General features: G+C 41.9%; 1 protein-coding gene across 2 annotated transcripts; it reads right to left on the reverse strand.

The window, feature by feature from the left end:
* Positions 1–3,962: 3,962 nt before the first annotated feature.
* On the reverse strand, positions 3,963–9,646 carry LOC143179934 (uncharacterized). Of its 2 annotated transcripts, XM_076379386.1 has the most exons (10): positions 9,568–9,646; positions 8,937–9,280; positions 8,284–8,397; positions 7,979–8,164; positions 7,564–7,789; positions 7,291–7,447; positions 6,309–6,570; positions 5,988–6,204; positions 5,655–5,861; positions 3,963–4,504 (listed from the first exon to the last, which is right to left on the reverse strand). In XM_076379386.1, the coding sequence occupies exons 1-10, from the start codon at positions 9,626–9,628 to the stop codon at positions 4,362–4,364; spliced, it is 1,917 nt and encodes a 638-aa protein (XP_076235501.1). In that variant the 5' UTR covers positions 9,629–9,646; the 3' UTR covers positions 3,963–4,361. The 2 variants fall into 2 exon arrangements, with proteins under 2 accessions (XP_076235501.1, XP_076235510.1); XM_076379395.1 differs by lacking the exon at positions 3,963–4,504 and having other exon boundaries at positions 5,721–5,861; positions 5,963–6,204.
* Positions 9,647–18,618: the final 8,972 nt, after the last annotated feature.

Raw genomic sequence — 18,618 nt, forward strand, 5'->3', positions numbered from 1 at the left:
GAATGGAGGAAAGTTCGATCGACTTCCGTTTCATCGGTCAGCAATTCCATCCTGTCGAATTGTTTCCGCGGCATAGTATTTCCCCTGTCATAGAGGATTCCGCGTCAATCGAATTCTATTCCGTCTCATAAATTGACTGTTTAAATTCCTCGACTCACCTCGATCTAAAATTGAGGACAAAAGAGAGCTGGACCTCGCTGGACAAAATAAGTAGACGTCTCTCGAGCAATCTCAATGAAGTATCCTTCGGTGCTATCTTCAGAGCTATTGGAAATACTAGTGTTACACTATCTTCGCGAGAACTTACGTTTCTGGGCTTTATTATCTGGTGCTTCAGCATCGAAGTCTATACGTCCATTGATTCTATGGTATTTATAAGGGGAACTCTGGTTCACAAGAGTCAGAACTCTAACTCTTTCCTGACACATTCCACTAACAAAAGCATTTCTACCGAAATATCAGTTTTTTTTTCTTTTTCTGTGATCCGACAACGATCTTTCGGTCAAGGATTTCCACAGACAACGCTAGTCTTTGACAAAGACAAAGAGAGAATAAAGAGTAAACGAGGGCATAGAGAAAAGGCTAGAAAAGTGAGCAAACTAGCAGAGAAGTCGCAAACATGAAAACCGAAAGTGGCGCCTTATTGTTCTTGCTGGCGTTCCGCCACCGCGCGGTGTTCCCCGCGTTGAAAGGCATTCCAATCTCGAACGGGGGACCGCGTGTGATTGCAAGAAGCTGGGGAACGTCGAAGGAGGAGGCCAACGGCGGAGAGAAAGCGTGTGATTACGCGCTGTCGCGGGGCCTCGATCGGCGCTTATTTGGGAAGCCGACAATTCCGTGGGAGGCGGGGATTGTCTCATTGTTTCCCTGTGTGACAGTGGGTCAAGGGTTAGGGGTTGAAGAAAGCCAAATGCGGCTGCATAGTTCCATCGTTTGCTTTCGAACGAGGACAGAGAGGCGGTGATCAGAAGGGGAACGAACGAGAGGGGTTGCGATCGTTCCTCTGCTCGGTTCTCAGCCCGCTTGTCAGGATATTAAATATTAATCCAGCGAAATTACTAGCGCGTCGGCAATCTTTCGCTCATCGTAGCAGCTCCTTTTTGTTGCCCTCGCAATCTCTAACTCGGCCAGCGCACCTATACACGCGGCGTGCACCCACACGCGACTCTCGCGGCGCACTAAGCAATGAGGAGTAATCTAGGCGGTGGATTAACCTAGGGCTCAAGATATCAGTCCTGGATTTAACGTGGCTCGCTCCGCCGTTACGATTCCACCAGATCCTTTGGACCGTCTCTATCTTCGACCCCCTCTGTACTCTTCTGTACGCGTGCGTGATATCACGTTCGATCGCGCGCTATCCAAGTGGCAGCTACTCGATCGTGAAGCAATCGAGGTAGTGAGAACCTTGTCCCTCGGATCAGCCACACGAATTTATTAATTGGCTAACTGCAGAGACTGCCCCCTAGATTACTAACTGACTAACGATAATTTCATCTCAGTCAAATACTCCGCTGGTTGATCCGCCAATTAACCTCCAGACAATTTCTATAGAGTACTCAGATAGCTTGGGATCTCTTCAATTTTATCAAGTGTGTTTCAAGAGTCGCGGCACTTAATTAATAATTAGAAAATATAGATTTTTGGCTGACTATGGAATTGATAAGTCTGTCAATTTTGTAGGCAAATGTCGAAGGGACATGAATCATCGCCGATGAGACTCATCACGCGGAGACAGAAGATTTAGAATATTTAGAAACGTGGCGCTACGCGGTAAATACGACTGAAAGATAGTGTCAGCGCATTGGTCGTGGATGGTGAAATGGATAAGGGGTGGATAAGGCAAAGAGACAGGGCGGGCAAATGGAAGCATTGGTAACAGAACACGTACCTTGCTCCTTCCACTCTGTTCCCCTGGCTTTTCCTGTAATTTAGATCAACGGTCCGCCGTACAACGCTGTCTCTAAGTTAATCTTTTTTCCACGGACTTAGCCTGACACTACCATGGAATTCCTTAAAGCCATTCAGTGAACTGAATGTTTCGTGACGGTTTGCATTGAAAATACTTTACCAACGAAAGGATATTTCTTCAATACTGTAACAATGAATTCTCAACTCGATTGTCGTCTTAGTGGGTGGAAGAACGTTATTTCTTCTCTATAATATGCTACAGTATACCTGTCCTAAAATGATAACAAATCTACCATAAAGGCAGAAAACTCATGCTGTAACGAACAACAGATAAAAAAAAAAAAACGAGAATCACATTTTAAAAACCTGTACAAGAGACACTCAAAAGATTTATGTGTAATCTAAAGAGGACCTTGCATCTTGCCATGCCACTTGAAGGGCCTACCCGTCTAACATGCAATAAATTGGGTCCCCAACTAGACCCTCGACGTTCCAATACACGAAACGGATTCTCAACTCAATGATCTACAACCAGAGCAAACCAAACAATTCTGCGGTGAGTTAGACTTTTTTAGGAAAGGTTTCAGAATTACCTCTCGACTATTTATCCTCGACCGTTCTAGAGATTTCTCCTTCGAGTTTCCTCGCATTAGGATGCGTGGGATCAAGTGGTACGTAGGAAACAAGAACACGAGTGTGGGAAGAACATGATCGAGTCACGGTGAGCTCGGAGCCATGCTCGACCGAGGAGACGCGTTTCGCCCCGTCCAGCAAGTGTCCCTGGTAATTTAGATCCGCAATGAAACGAGCGAATATGCTCGTGCGCCGCGACAAACTCGCTCGCAAATCGGAGAACTTATTGCTATCGGCCGTTCCAGCGTCCGGGTCTTAATCACGCGGACCCAGCGACGCTAGACCACACCGACACACAAATAAGTTCAGCAATTCGAGCACGGCCAGCAGACACGGCTCCTTCTGCCCTTTCCTTTTTCCTTCGAGGCAATTTATTGCGGTGCCCTGCCACGAATCCGATTGTTTAATGCGTATCGCGTGTCCGTGAAAGGACTCGGAACCAGAATAAGAGCGAGGGATCTTTTGTGTTCCGTGCGATGAACTTCAACTTGCGCTTCGAAATTGAATACACGGTTTGCCAAAGCTACCATGTTCGTATTTACTAATTGAACGTTTTTCTGTAAAACGAATATCCTCTGTAAAAATCGATGTTTTTACTGGGTTAGCCAAACACTGTGTTATTCCAACTCCTGCGTCATCGAGTACGATGCATCCAGTGCAAAATATTTCTGAAATTTTGGATTTATTTGACGAATTTGTAACCCTTTAAACAGTTGAATAATATTTGACGTGTATATTTTTTTACAATTTAATGGGTGACTAATCTGTTTCGATTATATTGTACGTATATAGTTTTTAGAGGAGCTTAGCTATGTTTCCAAATGGTTATATCTCTACTTTACCAACCACGGGAAGAAGATAATTTTTCGAGGGGCTCGAGGCGTCAGTCATTTCAGAAAATATTGTAATGCAGCCCTCTAGGAACGTCAGATAACAATTTCAATCATTCAAAATCCAATAACTCGTTATCGGACCGTTGTAAATGGAAGTAATTTCGTCGCTCTGAAATCCTCGCGAACGCCCTATCGGCTGTTCCTCCCTTTTTCTCTCCCGTTTTCCCTCTTGTTCGTTCCCACCGCGACCCCTTCTTTTTTCGCCCAGCCCATCGGGTCCGCGCAAAGAAAATCGAGTTCGGTAGAAAAACGAATGCTTACAAATCCGACTCTTAACGAACACACAAAAACCTGTCAGCGACAGTCTGCGCTGGAATTATTTTCGTCCGCGATGGAGTTCGTTAATGGGGAAACGTCTGTGGTCCGCAGAGAAGCCGCGTGTATATCCCAGTTATAATTTCATTTTCACGCAATCCTTAATTGTTTTCTCCCTTGCTCGTCCTACTCCTTCTGCCAGAGAACGGAGACGTTTCTTCGTACGCCATTAACGATCGGCCGCGGAGGGCAAACGAAACGTAAGGGAAAGCGTCGAGTCGAATCAATTTTATTTACATTTTTACGGGAAAGCACTTTGGCTTATACATTTTAAATCGCCACGGAGACCGGAGGCGGAAGAAACAGAGAAGGCTGAGAAAGAAGGAAAAGTAGTCGCAGTACCGTTTCTCTTTGTAGATCGTTAGCATATTTCCTTCCTGGGGAATATCGAAGGTATAGCCCCCATCGTCGTCGTCGAGATAGCTCCAAGTAAGTTGTGTTCCTACGGTAATTCAGTCGTGAATCTTTCAGCCAAACGAGTCGCTGCTGTTTCCAATTACAGGATGAACTTTGATTCGCAGAGAACAGTTAGGCATCGATGTGTCGGAGAAAACGTCGATGTCTCGCAAGCGAGGGATCAATCGCCGAATTCTCTTGAGGCGTCTTTTAGCTTTAGGCACACTGACTGTGAGTTTGGTTCAAAGGTGCAGGACTGTTATCAAAAACAACCACTGTCGCTTTCGCTTCCGTGACATCTGTGTCCTTCGAACCAGCTACACATGTCCATTCACCGATGTCCGTTATGCTGTAGTTCCCTGAAACGGAAGTCAACCCTTTTAACGATTTAACTGATATTTCAATTTCTGTGATTTATTCTTCCCTAACAACTGGGTGTTCACATTAAAAAAGACGTTCCTTGTCAGAAAACCGTTCCTACGTCGACTGAGTCTTATACAAAAAGCTAGTGTTAGCGATACGTTGTCTTGCTTCCTTTTCTCGATTTTCGCGAATCCAGAAGGGAAGGGTCAATGAGAAGTTCCGTCTATGTGGAAATTCAAGTTTCTCCAGCGAGGGAGAAGTGACCTCGTACTTTATGCTTCTTGGGAATCGATTCTGTTCGAGCGTGTTCGCGTATATCAAACGGTAGTTGGTATTCCGGTATGAAGGGAGGAAGAAGTTTCCACGACGTCGGGGATAGGGCAAGGGGTGGGAGAAAACGAAATTGGTGATTCTTTGTAAGTGATGTTGCGTTTCGTGGAGATAAGAGTCTGCAAATTGGAACCGCTTTGGTATTCGCTCTGCGTGCATCTTGGATACTTTTACCCCCGTTCTTTACTTGTTTCCGTTTGATTTCCGTACAAACGTATGCGTCTTTGGAACTTTTGTCCTGAGTAAGGTGGAAACTCGTATGGCGTATCCAAAGTCACAGTAACGATCCTAATTATACGACTGTTAAGGAGAATCTTACAATTTTACACTATTCACAACTGTGAATAGTTTTTGAACGTTTCTTTCGTAAATTGTTTCAGTCGAAAATTGTTCGTTTGACTAAAGAGTTATTTTCGTTTAAAATCGAGATCAAAAGCCAAGCATTACGCGGAGAAACGATTATTTTCACCATGTTACACGTGCAAGAGAATTTGCAAGCGCGATCTAAAAAAAGCAATCGTTGGTAATTAATGTTATATCGACCTAAAGTGCACGCGCAAAAATGCATAAAACTCTAATACTGTGTTGAATGTAATAAAATTGTTATGTAGGATGGTTCCTGTTAATATATAAAAAGCACTTGTATTCGACATTAATATTTTGCCACGGCAGCACGACGATTGGGATTTAATTTATTAACCAATTTTCAATGAAACATAATCGCAACTTCGAAATAAAGCTTCGAGTAAAATTATATAATAACGCAAGTTATCGAATTACAAATATATGTACATGTAAATAAACAGCAGTACTTACCTCCGATGATTAAAGTGCATTGACTGGGGGTTTTGGTGGTTGTGTATCGATTATTCATGCTATTGTAAATTCCATGACCATCTGGACGAATCCAACGACAGTACTGAACTGCCCTGTTCCTTACACTCGGAAGAATGATACAAGACAGAGTTGTGTTCTCTCCACATTTCGCCGCTATCCTCGAATGTTCAGGCACTATGTAATCTTCTGTGAGGTTGATAAATAAAATAGATAAGAAGATTGTACTGTTATACCAAACAAACTTTGAAATAAATATCGTTTGTCAAAAGCGAACCAAACGAACTTACGCATTATAACACTACTAATGCTCACCTGAGACAGTCACAAGGAATGCTTGATGTTCTTCCGATCCATTAACAACTCCCACGTTGCACAGCCATTCTCCAGAATGCGTGGAATAGGCATGTTCAATTGTCTTCGCACATTCACCCAAATGAAAGTTACTGGAAGTATCAGAAGCGGTGTAAGGTATTCCGTCAGGACTGCGGAACCAACAGTAGTCCAGTGATGCGTTAGCGGTACACTTAACCTGGGAGTGTTAAAAAATGTTTGTACCAGTAAATTTCTTGTGCCTTCCTTTTTTAATTCATTACACGTCAATTTAATGTAATACAAATGCCATTTCATATTCACCTTAAATGTTTCGTGTACCTTCGCGTATACCCTTTCTGCAGAGACTTTCACTTTCTTATCGCTATCCTGCGTTGCGTTTCCCTTCAATATGTTGGGGCTGACATAAATAATCGCACCGTCATATGTACGTTCGTCCTTTAGGATACATTTCCAACTTCCATAATCATACTTTCTTGGTTTGTGAATAATCAAAGTGCAATCTAGTTTCACTTTTTTATTATACAGATATTCCACACTAGAGTATGTTTTCATCGAACTGTACCTGTTAAAAAAGGAATATGCGTTCACTAATTGCAAGGAATGACATTTTTGTCAAAGTTGAAATGCCATAGTAATGATTAGGAACATATTTGCTTTTCGTTTAATTTCAAGGTAACAATAATTGTGATATAGATAACTGTCTAATCTTTTCGACGTATGGGACTATTTCGATTGTACGGTTCGATTTATGGGTCAGATCAGAGCACCCTGTATTCCTAGTTCCGTGTCGATCCATAATTATTGTCGTATTGTAAAGCACTTAGCCTTTATGACTACACCGGAGTGCATGGCCATTCGAATTTTTAAAAGCCAGAAACACTCGTGTACAGCCGTTTGTTCCGGTAAATAATAGTGCATGTGGCAATAAATAAACGCGGTAGGGGTTGTTGACCGTTGCACGTAATACAACGGCACGCTATTGTGTAGTGGAAAGGCACGTAACACCTAGTAAAAAAAGAAAGGGAAAAGCAGAAAATACACACACGAAATAGGATATAAAAAATATGTACGAATAAAAAAATCAGCGGTCATATGGAGAAAGAATGATGGGGGTAAAATTGTGCTTGTCATAATAAACGTGTCACATTTAGTGCATTCGAGGACCTTACTACGCGTATATGTATATATAATGTAATAAAAAATGTAATGGAAAATAAAATTTAACATGACATTTAACTCCCTTTCTTTCTAAAATTATTAAAAGTTAAGTAAATGATCATACGAGCTTGTTCCAATTCCAGAATATGCGTTCAATACATATCCATCAGGCCTGGTAAACAAACATAAGGAATTCGACTCATAAACTTTTCCTGAACAGAACAGCTGAATTTCGTTATTTTCCGTGAGAGTAAGACTACTGTTAACATTATAATTGAAATCTGAAAAAGTAATTGAAGTAACATAATACAACCTTGGACAACATACGTAACAAGTGATAAATAATGTTTTTTGTTGCCTAATTTCATTTCACAATCGACAAAAACAAAGGACTTACCATAAGTAGTGACTTTAAAGGTTATGACTGTTAGGTCTTGCTTTCCATAAACAGTATAACGCAATTTCCAAATGCCTTCATCACGTATTGTCACTACAGGTATAGTGTAATGACACGATTTTAAATTTGATATTAATACTCCCATTGGATCTTCCAGTTCACAAAACTCAGTGTTAATTTCGAAATTTAGATGACCCATGACGCCGCGTTTCAATGGAAGAATTTCCTGCTCCAGGAAAATTGAAAAAATGATTTAGTAAAGATTTAATAAGTGGCTAGTGATAGTCCAGTACAGCCTGCTTCATATCGTAAACTTACGAAGTCTTAAATTATTATTTATACATGTACACAAATTTATAAATTTTTCTTTTAAAACATTCTACACTTCCTGCTTGTGATCTGCTAAAAAACTTACATATTCTATAAGTTTGTCTTCTTTTACAATGATATTTACGATGCCAGTGTACAGCAGGACGTCATTATCGACAGCTATCAACTTCCAGCTGCCTTTATCGCCCAAATTCATTAATGCCCGAAATCCACAATTTCCGAATTTATAAAAATTTTGCCTCTCTTCAGTTAAGAGATCGATACGTGTTCCCTAAAATGTTAAATTCTGGTTTCCACGAAAATTCTAAGACAGCACTTCGTACAATACAAACATAACATTCTATACTTATGGATATATTATATTCGGTAGTAACAATGAGGTTCACGCACATTTGGTGCAGTTACTGTACATTCAGTAAGATTCATCAGCGTTTTGTTAAGTTGTGCGTGCACGTAATATCCGTCGACTACTTCTATGTTACTGGACGGTATTACTTTGACCTCCTGCAGAACCAAAATGTACATTACCTAGAGATCGTGTAAGCACAGTAATGATCTGATTTAAAATGTGGCCAGGTTAGGTACTACATCGCGAGCAAGAAGAAAAATTGAATCCAGTACGCGAGATCGTTGTACACTTTCTGTTCCTCTGTGGTTGCACGGCTTCGTCGTCAGACAAAGCGTTCACTGTATTCTCGCGAGATTCACACGGTAAAATGTTATGTCTGCCACTACATTGAACTACTGCAGCAATAAATGCATTAAAATGCCTTTCCTGCCGCAAGACTTTTACTACGGATGGTACAACTTTACAATGCTACTTTTCGCCCTCTTGTTACAGTTCCTTATTTTTGTAGGGTTAGTATACATGAAATTACCGATTGTAAGTAATATAGTTATAATTACTTTAATTAAATGAAAAGATTGATCATTGAAATTTAAAAAAAAAACAAGATTCTTATGAAATAAAGAAATGTATTTAAGTTGGTTAGCCACTACTTTCTTCAGACAGAAATACCAGTCAAGATAAACGTAGATGTTACCTGTCTTGAGCAAATTTTGAACGTGGACATTATAGGAGGAATAGTTTCATTCGTGAAGTTTGTCCTTATTGTCCACTTTCCGCTATCCCCTACCTGTATCTCATAAATATAGACAGAACAGCCCTGTTTTTCGTTATCATCTCTACGGGGATAAATGTACTTATAAGGACGATAATAGTTTATTTCTTTTCTAGAAATACGGTCAGTAATGTCATACGCGTAAGGCGTATACGTAAATTTCTCTCCTATATTTGTTTCGAGTTCACATGTTTTTATTTTATACATATTTTGAAAATGTGTATCTAAGTATACATTCCTTCCAACGTCCATTTCAATCACATCATCTGTAAACACAAATGTCTGATTTAAAACACCACCAATTATGATCTTCTTGTAACTGTTCTAACAATTTCTTGTAAAAACTCTAAAGTGAAGCACTTGGTCGACAAAGCTGTCGAACAGGGATCGCATTTTTCAGCTTGATCTAGTTGTTTCGCACGGAAGGATGAGCGCAATAAATTTCGAGCAAAGCATAGGGACACTTCGATTGGCGCAGGGATGAAGGGAGGATGGTTACGTCCCTACAGAGAAAGGGTGGGACCAAGGAAGAACCATAAATCTATTGATTTACCTGAAAGACCGACGTTGAATTGGACGATCAGAAGAGTGGCGAAAATAATGAATCTTGTCATATTGGTATCTACGATGTGTTCGAGTCAGTGGTCAAACCGTTAATCCAAGACGATTTGTCTCGAGCTGTGCTGCCAGACTGAGGAGTAGTCTCGAGCTTAGCCTTAAGAGGTGACCGTTATCCCCACTATCTCTTTTGTTGCTACCACAGTAGTGCATCGTCAACTAATAGAGTGAGAGAAAATATCATATTCCATCTCTTTTACAACAGTTTATATCGGCAGGGTCGAACGGGTTAAATTTCAGGTTATCGTTGGTAGCTTATCCTTACTCCGCATCGCTGCTGTTGAAAAAAAGCACATCAAATAGAACGCTAGTCTGAAAACAACTTTACTTTACCCAGCCACGTTACAAATTTATTTTAATCTGTTCCATTAATAAAATGTATGTATGTATTATCATTCGGGTAGAAATAGCAGAGCTAATTAGAATCGAGCCAATCTTAAATGTTTCCAACTATCCGTATCAATAATTGAATTGAAAGTACGGTGATTGTTAGATCACCAACTGTCTATTCAAGTTCAACGATGCTCAGTTAGCAACCTTGTAACTAAGGACTTTGGTCACAGCGTATAAAATCCATAGAAATTCATACGTTCAGCCAATTGTTGTTGATATAAATATTGAGTTCTCATGACTCGGACATCCAACCTGACCAATATTACCCACTACCGTGAAAAGATAAATCGCAACCCTCGCGAAGTTCATCGGCGCGTTAACGGCGATCGGTCTACTCGTCCTCGAATGACGAAAGCTAGATCGAATCCGCGAAAATCTCCCCTCGTCGCGGCGAGGCTCCCCAGGAAAATCCTGGAAATGATTTCTCCGTTTGAATACGTGCAATGGCCGCGCGCAGAGGGAAGAAGTAACCGGATTATTGTCGGGGCGTAAGAGGTGTCCTCGACGACCGGGCGCGGTATCGGAACGGTCGTCGCGTTCTTGTGAAGTCGGAAAAGCCCATTTCGATGCCCCTTGTGCCATCAGGCAATCCCATTTGAGATTAGACGCAGGCGTGAATTGTGTTACCTCTGAGTTTGAGCGGATCAAAGGCAAATTCCCGGTTGGGATGCATACGTACGTAATTGATATGCCTGATGGGGGTTTCCAAGTCGGATAGTCAATTACCATAATCTTGTTGCGGGGAGAGTCCAGTCTCTGTCCGTGCCGATTCCATACAGCACGCTTGTATACATTGGGGGAGGGGACATCAATTCGATTTCGCGAAACGAAAGAAACCGCGGCCGCGTGTACGTATCCTCCTGACCGGTGTTATTAGATTTCGTTAACAATGTGGCCCGTTCGCGCGGCCTTTCCCTTTCAATTAGTGGCCTCTGAACTGACACACGCATCGTCACGGTAACCCTCATTCGTAATTGCATGTGGGATCACTTCGCAGCAATTTGAAAATTTGTAAGTTTATGAAGTATTTCGTTTTAATTGTTCCTCATCTTGAACATGCTTTGCGATACTACTTTGTATGGTAATAAAAGTGTGAACTGATGACGGTTGGAAGATAAGAAAATAAAGAAAAAAAAAACATAAACTGCTGATAAGGTTTCTTAGGAAACTTATTCTACAGATTCTATTTCGATTGAACTTTGTTCCAAAACTGCTGAGATGTTTTTATTTATAAGAGGTATCTACTACAAATTTTAGATCACCGATATTATAATGTTAAGGTCAAGTAGAAGCATACAAATCACTGATAAAAATATTTTCTATCAAAGCGCAAAAAAAAAACAGTGATATTTTAGGTAAGTGTGTTGCGCAAATAAGCTTTCATCGGTGACGATCTATTTCTCGAACCTTAGATGAAATTCATTTAAAAAGGACCACCTACTTAAATGCATAACCGCATGCGTTCCTTACATATGCAGCTCGATTAGCCACGTTAAATAGGGCTGGCCATTTATCAGCAGTGCATAATAGAGACGTTACTTTCACGCCATCTGCTGTCTCTGTACAATAAGCAGGCGCACAGTTAAATGGCCATGGCGCGCAATATGTTCTGAAACGCGACAAATAGTCAGGAAAACAGTTTGCGGAATACACAGTTTATATTTACAATAGGACAATGTACTTTTGTGCTGGGAGGGGTGAGCCCGTCTGTTGTGGCCGCAGACGAGAAAGGACAGGACTATGATCCCGATGACCCAACATTTTCTGCTCTCCCCTGCAACGTGGACGATCCATGAAGATAGAACGATGTCAACTCGAACGAAAATATCGAGCCTATGTTTCTAAGATTGTTTAAACGATGCAACCGCTCAATTATAAAAATTACAATCGAATTCAGATGTAGCGGTTGATCGATAGCTTTCTACATGAAATCTTGTAATCTTGTCAGTAACGTGTAAACGTACGTGGGTAGTTCCCGAAATAGGAAATGAAATTCGTTAGCGATAAGGGAAGTTCGCTTCAACGGAGATCCTTGTTAAGCCTTTTTTCTTTTCGCTGCACGCTACGCCGTTGCTGTTTATCGTAAGAAGGATTTTAGTTGGCTGTTAAAGCAAGAGGGATGCATAATTGGCGTGATACAGGGGCAACAGTCGCGTCGTTGGAATTTTAAGCACAATCGCGCGTAGATAACCCGCGGCCGGAAGTGGAGGTCGAACGTTACGCGAGCACGCGGGCAAATGCGAAAGTGCCTCGTATTTCGAGCTCGTTCGTAAATTAGTGGGATCGCGATTCAACATTCTATTCGCGTGGTGTAAGTGAAAAACACCGTAGATTCGCAATCATGATCGTTGCTAGTTACTGTAGAAATTGTTTCGAACTAAACACTCTGTTCTGCCGCATAAATCCTTTACAGATTATAGATAGTATTATAATAAGAAGTCCCCTAAACGTAAAATAAGTTTCATAATTTTATATTAAAAATAACGATTGCTTCAAATTTATGAATATTCTTCTAGATGTCAGATGTAGAAAAATTAATTAAACAAGTAAGAATCTGTTTGAAAATTCTGTACCTAAGAGCAAACGTGACTCAAGACCTTTTTTGGTATTTTTCAGGATAGTATTTGAAGTACTTTATACTATTAAATTTCCTTCATTTATAATATAACTAAATTCCTATTATTCTAATAAAGTGAAAGAAAAGCAATAAGATTCTATAAAGAAGATAATTTTGAAAAAAATGAACTTGGGTTGGTCCAGCTCTCAGGTACAGAATTAATTTAAATGTCAGCACAGTTCATTTATCGATTCAGCCGTGAAGGTGCTAGCTTACTTCTCGTTAATTAATGAAAGAAGAGCAGACTTTCCAAAAAGGACCGCCAATCTCGTGGTAATCACGAGGCGTTTGTCGCTGGTGCTCAGGGTGACCACGTTAATTCTAATCCTGCTAGACGTCCGGCAGCCCTATCATGCACGGGTCTTCGCTAATTTGCACAATAATGGTGTAATTCCAGCCAGTCAGGAAGATAGCGGCCACTACCGTGTCGCCTTCGTGCGCGACGATACACGGCCGTCGTACGTTCGATAAACACGGCCTCGCAACAGCGTGTATAAACACTTGGCGTGAGCGTGTTTACGGGGGTTGGGGAAAGGGGGATCGAGGGGGAAGGGACAGAGCAGCGAGGGAACTAGGTGGCCAAAGGGAAAGGGTAGAATTAGAGGAAGGAGTTAAATGAAAACGAGAAATGGACGTAGGGGGGTGGAAAAGGGGCTAAAGGGTTGCGAGAAGGTGAAGTGGAGTCCGTTGGAAGGGGATGGGGAGCGAGGGCGCAGGAAAGAAAGTACAAAGGAAGGAAAATTAAAAAGTGGAGAAAAGGGTAAAAGGGGTAAAGAGTCAAGAGGTAAAGGAGACAGAGCAGAAAGGGAAGGTATATACGAAAGAAAAGTCGAAGTTCGAGATAGAGGCAAGGACAAACGAATGGCTCGCTGGCAAAAGCGGAAATATGCAGAAAGTAGGAAAATCTGGGACACGGCGAAAAAAAAAGTTAGATATTCGCGAACGAGGAAGCGTGCTAGTCGGAAATGAATCCCTGTCGCGTAGGCCAGAAACGACTACTGCCCGATCGCGATTTAAAGCGACCGAGCTGCAAACACCGGTGTGCAAGCCAGTGTTATCGACCGTGCGTAATTCGGCCGGGTCGCGTTTATCGTGCAGCGAACACCGACCACCGTACGATGGTCGTTTAAACGGTTACATAAGGCACTGGCTGCGATTAACGCAGCTTCCGAATCGGAAGCGCAGCCTCGCCAGAATTCCCCGAGATTTTATCATTCCCAGCCGATATCCCTGGCGATTGTTCGTTGCTCGACACGCGGTATCTGTGTTTACGTTTCATTATTTGCGAGAAATCGAATCGCGAGGTGGCATTTCGAGAACAGCCGACAATCACTGCTCATCGATATCGAATTAACCGCCAGTAGGAAATTTCTCGCGTTTAGAGCGAGGTTCACGGAATCGAATACCTACTGTTTCTTTTTACATTGCTTCGAGACGATCGTATCGAAACGGAATCGATGATACTCAAGGTGCACATGAATGATTATAAAACAGTACCGTTGCATCATTTCGTCCCGGTTTCTGCGGAAAGTGCATCCGCTACGTCCCTCGGCATAATTTATTCCTGTCCTCATTTTTAACGACTCCGATCGTTATTCCCATCCGCATAGCCGACGATTTAGCAACTTGTACCATCAACAACTCATCCTACGTTAATTAAACGTGTTATCAAATTAACGCGACGGTAACGACTACGCGAGATTTTAATTAAATCATTTATAACGGGTCCGGCGCGGGATACGTTAATCACGCGAAATGTCCATATAAATCGATATTAGTTTTAATTAGATAACGCGTGTCTTTCTACGCTGTGTCATCGGAACACTGTTCTAAATTGTAATCGATGGGAAATTATCAATCACTGAGCGTTTCGAGGAAGATCGAAGACCATTGTCAACGAGCAACGTTCAGCCAGGATCCCATGATATTTTGTTGCAAAATATAACAGTGCTCAAAAACGCGTTATTGCTGTCTCCCTCCGATATTTGACGGTCAAATATTATGTTTGGCAGATACAGTCTCGATGAACGTATTTTCCACGTGAAGCGAATGTAAAATTAAACAATTCATATACGCGAAGGATACGCCATTCGATTGTTTAATCTCATCCAAATGTAATGATATAATAAAATTCGTAACGGTGAACATGCGGAATGACGCCATTCGTTGAATTTCCCTTTTGAATTCAGCGACAATTCAATTACTTTGATTTTAGTACTGTCTACTATAGAATATTGCACTTACTTGATAGTTGCCTCTCATAACGAAGCGATCGTTGCAGAATTAGTTTCTGTACGTATATACTATTAATTTTGTACTGGCATGGTCTGAAGCCTTCCAGATCCTAGAAGAAAAAATACATAATGCGACCAATTGAGAATGAACGACGTTCCACGATATTTTTTAATAATATTTTCGGGATTAAACAGTTGTCACGTGTGAGTACAATGAGTAGGAAGGTATCTAGGGAAGTGAGGCGGTCTCTAGTGCAGGATCGTTGGGAGATTATTTAAGATTATCAAGGATGCAACGGACAGCAGGGTCGAAATATCCTTGTCTGGCAATGGGGAAACGGGGACGGTGTCGCAAGTACTTTAGATACCTATATAAATTAATTGTACGATTGCGGGGTGCATGTTGCGATCTCAAGTGGGTTCGCGAGATTAGAGGGCCGGTTTTTGTTGGATTTGCACAACAATGGTCGGATCAGCGGGGCATGTGCGAACCCACCGCTTGGCGAACCACGCTCCCGCTTTCGAGGGATCCTTAATCCCAACGCTCTCCAATTTGATACAATTTCCTGTCCTCTTTTTTGTCGCGCTGGTAGGGAACGCCGTCAACGGGCACGTGGTCCAACGTAACCGTCGGTTTAACACGCCTTTCGACGGAACTGCTTTTTCATTTGCTTCTCATTTGCGATCACGTCTGCTTCCCTGCTGCCCATCGAGCTGTTGCCCGCTGTTCGCCACTCTTTGAGGTCTCTGTGCGGCGTCACGCAGCTTCTGGGACGATTAAAGCGTTGGCCATTTGGGTCTTTAACCCGATTAATCGGTATTTTTAATAGAAAGCTTGCTTTCGAAAATATGTTTCATAATGCGTTTTTTTAAATTTACTTTTTACCTGGAAATCGTTTTCTTCTCAGTTATATTACAAATTATACTATACTTTCACGTTGCTTTGCTCGTGCACTCAAACGGTTGGTAAAATGTAAACTTTCCAATGGTTCTCTTAGAGAAAGACAGGATCATACGATCCTTGCATCGACGAAGAAAATTGTAAATATTGTACTCCTTTGAACCTTCCCTTTATATGTATTTTTGGTTTCCACAGTCGTCAAATACTGATCGAATGGAGAATACAGAGGGGGAAGAAAATCAATGATCTGGGAATGCAATTCCCCTGGATGTTTTGCCCAACCTGTTCATCTTGATTTATAAACGATACGCATGCGATCCATATTTATTTACTCTAACGTTGTTTGCGCTGTTTACACTCGGCGAAAAAATCACTGTAGTCGAAAAATAACTACCTCTTGTATTTTTGCATGTTACGGTAAATAGGAAGAGTATGACTGCATTGGTTCAACGATCCATCACTCCACTATGCACAATATTATTAGGTCAAAGAACCAAAGCCAGGTTTTTTCGCAAAAATGTTGTTTCTCGAACAAAAAGTGTACATAGAATACTATTTCTATGTGTTCACTAGTTACGCTTCAAATTTTTTAGTTGTAGTTATAAGTACCTACACTCCTTTTTCGTTAATCTCACTGAACGTCGTTCTTTGCTTCTCTCGAGACCCAGGCTTGTACTTTCGGCCTGTGGCATGCATTCAAAGAAGACGACCCACGTCTTCAGGCGACCTCTGAATTATTTCATCGCAGATACTTTGACTAAGAATGGGCAGAGAGCACGCGAAAGTATCCACACGAGTCTGTTTCATAACAGAAAGTCTGCCACTGCAACTCGCAGGAATAGAGCAGAGGGAAGAAACGTGGATACATGTAGTCGTTGTGAATTCCAAGCCCAAGCTGAGGAAACTTTTAGACACGGAATAAACTTTCTTTCTACGGCGCGTCGCGTCGTAACTCCGTTGAATCGTCCGACTCTACAAAACCGCTCAACGAGCATGACGGCTTCACAGTCCGCCTTTTTCACGTTGCTCATTGTTCCGCGTGTCTTTTAATTATGACGCGAACTCCATCTCGCACACTGATATCGGCTTTCACTAAATGAAGTTGGAACAATCTTGCACCAAACAATTTTCAGGAGTGCTCGCTGTACCATTTTTAAATGCCACTTCATTTTCGGAAAATTTAACGCGACAGAAATGGTTCAGCAAGTTCGCTTTTTAAAATCTCAATAAAATAATTAAGCGAATTTTTAAAAATGAGAATAATAGCAACACTCGCTTCGAGTTTTTTGGAGTACTCTTGACAGAAGAAATTATGTCGAAGCTGTAGCAGAATGCAAGAGGGTATGCTTATCTCGTAGAAACGATTCTCCCTATCTTCCAACAAAGTTCATCTAGGCAACTCGTCAAATAATCCAGTCTCTAGACCGCAATAAAGTTACTGAACCCCAGAGCCAAGGATCATCCCCGAGTTAAGTCCCCGATTCATCGGTGAGAACCTACTGAAAATTCCAGAGCCTTTCCGCTGGCAGTCCCTTAGGGCGTTGCTGTCGATTTCCATTTTTATTGCTGGCCACGTCCGCGGAAGCTGCGTGGCTCGACGTTAATTTGCAAACAGATAACCTCGGCCTGCGGCCGTGAACTTTCCGCAGGATAAGGGAAAGAAAGATGCGGCTGGGTAGCCGCCTCGATCCCGTTTCCTCTTCGAGGGAACGCCGCGAGGGGACGAGCCGAAGGAAGATCCGCGATGACGGGTCTCGGGCCGAGTGGCTAAATCAAATTTAAAAGAATGACTCGTACACTTGTTTCCCGAGTGGAACAATGGCCTTTTGAACGCTCTCCTCCTCCCTCGAGGACCTTTCAAGGCGTTTGCTGACGTTACGTTGTGCTGTCGAGAGTACAATGGAGAATTGTGCCGCCGCAGAAGTAGCGCGTTCCTCTGTTCGGAAGTATCGGAGAATTGAAATAGGTTGGAAGACAACTGTTGCTCCTCTTGTCGGACGAGAAAGTTCTACTAATTTAGCTCTGCATGAAATTTCGCCATTCCGGTCAGGGACCAGTCGTTATTTTTGATCGCGGAAAATGAGGATGAGCGAGTGCTCGCCGACGTTACTCCTACTCAGATAAATTGACCAAATGTACCTAATTTTATGGAATCGTGCTTCTGTGAACGTTTCACCGATCGATGCTCCTTCGAGAAGTATCTATCTTGCACCGTCGTCGTTGCTCGAAGGAACTTCACCATTGGAAACAAGTGGCATCGATACAGTGCCGAAAGAAGATGCCGACTTGCGACGATCCCGTTTTACTGCTGTTGTATTTCGTTTAAAAGAATCGAGTCTGATTTACCTGACTCTATAAGTTCGTTTTTTATCCTCTGTAACCATGTTTCATTTTCTGAGCCTTTATACGTCTCTACCTATAGTTTACCGATATTTTCTATAGATCGTAGAATAATAGAACCTTCCTGAAATTTTTACTATCCTCTGGATTCTCTCGTTCTTTATTCGTTTTCCGACCGAAATATTTCCAGCGAGTCGATTCCACTGTTTCGTGTATTTTTTTCCCGCGCTGTTAACGTTCGCTCCACGAAGGGTCGCGAGAGCCTTGAGCGCAGTATCGTAAAACGATTTCGATGGTCTGAAACTTCGCTAAAACTGACTCATACGGTTAATTTATCGGCGTTCTGCGTGCTTCTCTGGCGCAGTCAATAACGATTAGGAGGAGCGGGCCAGATTGCGCCCCAAAAAATATATCGTATCGGTTTAAATCACCAGGTTACGTTATTCCTACTGCATTCAGTCGAAACGTTTCGGAACTGTTAGGATTCTAGTCATTATTTTA

This window comes from Calliopsis andreniformis, chromosome 1 (assembly GCF_051401765.1).
Source record: "Calliopsis andreniformis isolate RMS-2024a chromosome 1, iyCalAndr_principal, whole genome shotgun sequence".
NCBI classification, from domain to species: domain Eukaryota; kingdom Metazoa; phylum Arthropoda; class Insecta; order Hymenoptera; family Andrenidae; genus Calliopsis; species Calliopsis andreniformis.

What these genes read in the sequence shown, in the direction of transcription:
- LOC143179934 (XM_076379386.1), bottom strand. Translation starts at nt 9,628, where the DNA reads ATGACAAGATTCATTATTTTCGCCACTCTTCTGATCGTCCAATTCAAC. An exon ending in TCAAAATTTGCTCAAGACAG is followed by an intron (nt 8,398 to 8,936) that starts GTAACATCTACG and finishes TTGGTTCTGCAG; the next exon opens with GAGGTCAAAGTAATACCGTC. An exon ending in GTACAGTAACTGCACCAAAT is followed by an intron (nt 8,165 to 8,283) that starts GTGCGTGAACCT and finishes TTAACATTTTAG; the next exon opens with GGAACACGTATCGATCTCTT.